Source organism: Phaethon lepturus, unplaced genomic scaffold (genome assembly GCF_000687285.1).
Source record: "Phaethon lepturus isolate BGI_N335 unplaced genomic scaffold, ASM68728v1 scaffold40074, whole genome shotgun sequence".
Classification (NCBI taxonomy): Eukaryota; Metazoa; Chordata; class Aves; order Phaethontiformes; family Phaethontidae; genus Phaethon; species Phaethon lepturus.
In genome coordinates this window covers 1-5,037 of record NW_010533220.1, presented here as the reverse complement: position 1 = coordinate 5,037, position 5,037 = coordinate 1, and the positions used below count along the sequence as shown (strand labels likewise).

The 5,037-nt window shown below is 47.1% G+C and overlaps 1 protein-coding gene across 1 annotated transcript; it reads right to left on the bottom strand.

Moving 5' to 3' along the window:
• Window positions 1-812: 812 nt before the first annotated feature.
• Window positions 813-2,846, bottom strand: LOC104615555 (mineralocorticoid receptor-like). Its single transcript, XM_010285106.1, has one exon. The coding sequence runs from the start codon at window positions 2,589-2,591 to the stop codon at window positions 813-815; it is 1,779 nt and encodes a 592-aa protein (XP_010283408.1). The 5' UTR covers window positions 2,592-2,846.
• Window positions 2,847-5,037: the final 2,191 nt, after the last annotated feature.

The following is a 5,037-nucleotide window of genomic DNA, read 5'->3' as shown; positions in this document are numbered from 1 at the left end:
TGCGCTTAATAACTTGTCATATTGACTATGAAAGTAGGTAGCTTATGAAAGTAAGCATCCTTTATGAGATACACGAACACCTGTTTGCTGAAGAAGCATGCTTCCACCAATGACCCAAGAAACGCAAAATTCAAATGACACTTGGTATTTCTCTTCCACCAAGAGTGAGGGCATCAGTTTATCCATTTATCCCTTACAAACGCGTCAGGTTTTAACAGCCCTCCTCCTTCTGGAGGCATTTTTCTATATATACAAACCAAATGTTCCTACAGTTAAAATACAGAAATAATATGTTGCCACAGGCTTGTAAGGTTTAATTTTTAAACTTAACCAGTTGAAGTCCGGTGCAAACTTGTAGCCATGCATCTTTACAAAAGCAGATTCCCGACACTATCGTTTTCTTATCCTCATCTCAACATTTCATCTGAGGTACAACACATTCAAGCACCAGCTAAGAAAGAGTAACTGTTATAGGACACATGAGAGCAATTTTACTAAGCTCTCATTATGGGAAAAACAACATTTATAGTAGTAAGAGCTCATAAACATACTAAAGCTACACTTTCAAATCTAATAACAATACGATATAATATGTCCCTTTTAAATATTAAAGCCAGCACTTTGTTTTTATTAAAGGCAGAGTAAAACACAGCAAGAAACAGGCAAATCTAATGATAAGAACTGAAATGCAAAGGATTACACATCAGCTTCAGAAATACCTCCCCGGTCCCCATTTTAATTCATACCCTGTTTTTTTAATGCGGGGGGGGGGGAAGGGGGAAAGAAGGGGGGGAAAAAAAGAATTTGCCTGCTCACCTGGACACGTTTTCTGGAATGTACTCTAGAACTGGATACCCATCACTTCTTCTGGATGCCAGCTCTGAATGTGACTTCCAGGTCTCCACTAGCGTGCTGACGGGAGGGAACGAGCTCAAGTGCTGAAACGCCTGCTCTCGAGCAACCGGCCGCGACAAAGATATCGTGCCTTGGGCACCGATCCTGTAGTGAAACGACTGTCCACCTGAATTTACACCCACAATGGCAGAGGATGGTATACTGTTCTCTTGGTAATAGCTGCCATCGTCAGGCTCCTGCTTAATTCCCACAGGTAGGCCTGGGTTGGGAAAACCGCTGCCTTCACAACTTCCATCGAACGAAGAAACAGGTGGTCCTAAAATCCCAGAAAGAGAGTAATAGTCTTTGTCATCCATAAAAGAAAAATACGAGCCATCTGTAAATGGGAAAGGATTTACTGTTTGATTCCCTTTAAAAGAGGCACCAGAACAAGGATGCTTGGCCGACTCTTGCTTCACTGGTACTGAGAAGGGGGAATCAGAGTTTATTTTGCCGCTGTCGCCAATGCACGCGCTGCCGAATGAACCATCTGGCTCGGGTTTTATGAACTGAACAAGGTTCATCTGACTGTTGTTGGAGATGGCATTCTCCATTTCCTCCATCTTAGGAAACGTGAGCTCTTGAGCACCCTTGTCTTTCGTTTCTGGACTGGGAACGGTATCTTGGCTTCTGCTAGGTCCCGCTGGCGTGCCGGAAGCCGGGAATCCTAGGGAGTTGTTGACGGGGCTACAGATGGACGATCCCACAGTGCTAACCGCTGGACTAGAACGAGTGGACCTATTATTGGCATTGGAAGGGCTGGCAATGGAGCTCCTCGAGTTCAGGTTCGCAGGACTGGACACAGAAGACCGCATAGTGATATTATTGGGACTCGAGACGGGAGATTTCACGCTGCAATGACTGGGAGGACTAGAAATCGGTGACTTCATGCTACTTATAGGGCTAGAAAGCGGAGACCCAACGTTGCTAACATGCGCGGGACTGTGCAACATAGACCCCCGGTTTTCCACGTTCGGCGAGCGTGACAAAGGGGTTCCCTGGCCGATGGGGCTGTGCACGGCAAAGTTCCCAAAGTTAGCAGTAGTTGAGGACACAGAGTTAACTCCAGCAGGACTACACACCGAGGAAGCCATGTTCTGAGGGCTGCAGCCCGAAGGGCTTTTCTCTTGACACACGATAGGGCTTTTGACAACAGCGTGCATGGCACCGCCGTTCACAGCGCTCCCAGAGTCCGACATCAAAGACCTCAAGGGCCTGCTGGTGCTGTGGAGGGGAGACGAGCAATGGCCGTTCTCCTTGTAGAGCTTCACCAGCTGCTCCACATTCTGGTAGATCTTTCCCGGGCTCCCCTGGTTCTGCTGATCGTAGGGGTAATCGGCGTCTCGTATCGAATCCATATACAAACCCATGGATTCGGCCACTGTTGCTGACAGCTCCTTGGACTCCGTTTCGGTTTTGATGTCAGAGGGCAGAAGACCAGGCTGACTGCTGTCTTGCTGCAGGCAGGAGAGTAGCTCAGGTTTTTCTTTGTTGTTTCCTTGGGTGCTGCTGTTGGCAAAAGCGCCGGCAGCACAGCTCACGTTTACGATCTCCATATAGTTACTGTCATCAGTCTGCTCTCCAGCACCTACAGAGGAATACTCCACAGACTGAGAAACTTGACCCCACCGTCTCTCCATATCTAAGCCTTCTGGGTAGCTGTGGTATCCTTTTGTCTCCATAACTAGCAAAGACATATACAAAAAAGTAAAATTAATAAATGACAGGACAGTGCGACTTCCTACGGAAATTTCCTAATTTCCTAAGGAAACAAGGCGTATCCGCTTACTCTGTCCATCCTCCTCTCTGTCTGCCTGCCAGGCTCGTTTCCCTGCCTCATCCGTCATCTCTCAACCATTTGTCCGATTTCAATCAAACGGAGGGAAAAGCTCTCACGGATATGACAGCCCTCTGGGTTCTGAGACAAAACCGCTCAGCAGTTAGAGAAGACCCAAATTATCGCTCCTCGCCCTGCCCCGAAAGGAAGGGCTTGGCACCGTCAGCACAACAACCGCCCACCCTCGCCGGCCGCAGCCCCGTGGGTGGACCTGGGAGGAAAGAAAGGGGCAGCAGGGAAGGAGGGGAACCGGAGTGTTCCTGAAAGGAGGCCACGGTGGTGGTAGGCAGGACCTAAACCGTGTGGAAACTGCTCATCACAGCTCAGCTCCTCCAAAATCCTCCCACTGCCAGGCTACAGGGACAGCAAAGCACGGGAAGCTGGTGTGCTAAGAGGGCTTCTCCTCATCACCCAGCGTAACACGGGGTGCTCTAGAAGGAAGCGGCAGTTCTGAGGGGCCGGGTGCTGACGTGCCCCTTCGCAGCTATACAAACTGCTTGCACGGCCGCCCGAGGAGACACCAAGGATGGGGCCGAGCGGGCAGAGCAGCAGTGCCACAGGTGAGTGGGAAACCCTGCAGCCACAGAGGAAGGGGATCAGACTGGTCGGGGATGTGCGGCTCTTCAATGGATCCGTAATGCTGCCAACCTCCACAGCAGCCAGCAAGAGAAATACATAAAGAAAAGTAAACCTAGTTCTAAATAGACCCTAAAAACCCCCTCCCATACCGCATGCCACTCTCTTGAGGCAGGGAGCAAAGTGCATGACCTAGCTGCCATTATTCTGAAAATCACGTGTAAGTAACAACAAGTTGGGGGTTTTTTTGGTAAGGAATTGGCTGATAGCATCATCAGAACTGTAGAAACTCAAGTGCCAATAGTTACAATATCAATATTATGCAAATATTTTTTCCTGTGAGAATGTATTAATTTTCCAATATTTTCGTTTTTAATCCCTTTGTTTAACACTACTTAAAAATGCTATTTTAAGCAAAATTACAAAACCACAACAACTTAAAATGAATGACCCAAATGCTTCTTAGAACCTGCCTTAGAACTATGGCCCTATGCCTACATTCCCCTCAGGCACAAATTTTATTAGAACATCGTTCTGTGTATCAAATCACAGTCCTATAGCCTAAAATTTTCAGACAGAAGTGCCTACTTTCACATAAAGTCACTCCCAGATAATCACCTACCCCTGATTTAAGTGCTGAGCAAGCCTAATTCCTAGAGAAACCAATTGCAGCTGAGAGTGACCAGAATTTCTGAAAACCAGGAAACTTAGTTAAGGCTTAAAATTAGGACGTAAGCAAATTTTAACCCTCAGAACCATCGAGTACCAGGAAATCTCAGTTATAGGCCTAACGTTACACCGGTGCACGAGTTTTGCAGCAACCTCTCCCACAGCAGTAAATTTCAAACTTCATACATAATCAATAGGCAAGCACGCTTTAAAACTTCACCAAATAAAAATCTGGGTCACACAAAAGAAAAAAAAAAAGAAGTGCCCTGGTGCTGCACTTCCAGAGAGAGAGGCACTGCCTGGTAAATACAACCGAGAGGATCAAAAAACTGCAGAGAGATTATCTGTGGCCTGACACAAGTTCAGTTGAAAATGACAGATATAAATTAGTAAGAATGCAGCAGCAAAGAGATTTTTTGGGGGAGTGTTGGTTTCTGTCACCCCCGAGCGCCTCGGTGGGTACTAGAGCCGAGTAACCATCCCTCGGGGTGCTGACAGTGTAAGGGTTTGGTTTGTTCTTCTAAGCAGAACTTACTACAACTTGACTAGCACGTTTAGCCACGGTATCCGCACTTCACCTACTGCATAGACATGCCTTTTTCCCAACTTTCACTGAATTTGACTGTGGGCTAAAACATCCACGGACAACATCGGAAGCCGAGTCACGTTACGTCTCGGAACCGAGACCATCCACGCCTGATATTTTGGGGAAGGAAGCTTACATTATGAGCACGACAGCTTCCCCCGGACTCCCCTCGGTCCCCCAAGAAGTACTCGGACACTGCGGGTTATGTATTTCACCCCAAACACATCAAGAAACGCAGCCCTCTGCAGTATGAGTCTCCGATCAATCAGGCATGAAACCAGTTTCGCAGCAACAAATGAAAAAAAAATTTTTTTTAAAAATAATCAAATGGTACTTGGTATCCCTGCAACCAAAAGGTCACCTAGAGACGGGAAAAACCTGAAGTAAATCCAGATCCATAAAAACTAAACCGATGGCTCACGCCACCACTTCTTATTTCTCGGCGTTTGTAAAGGAAATGTTCGGTTTCAGCGCC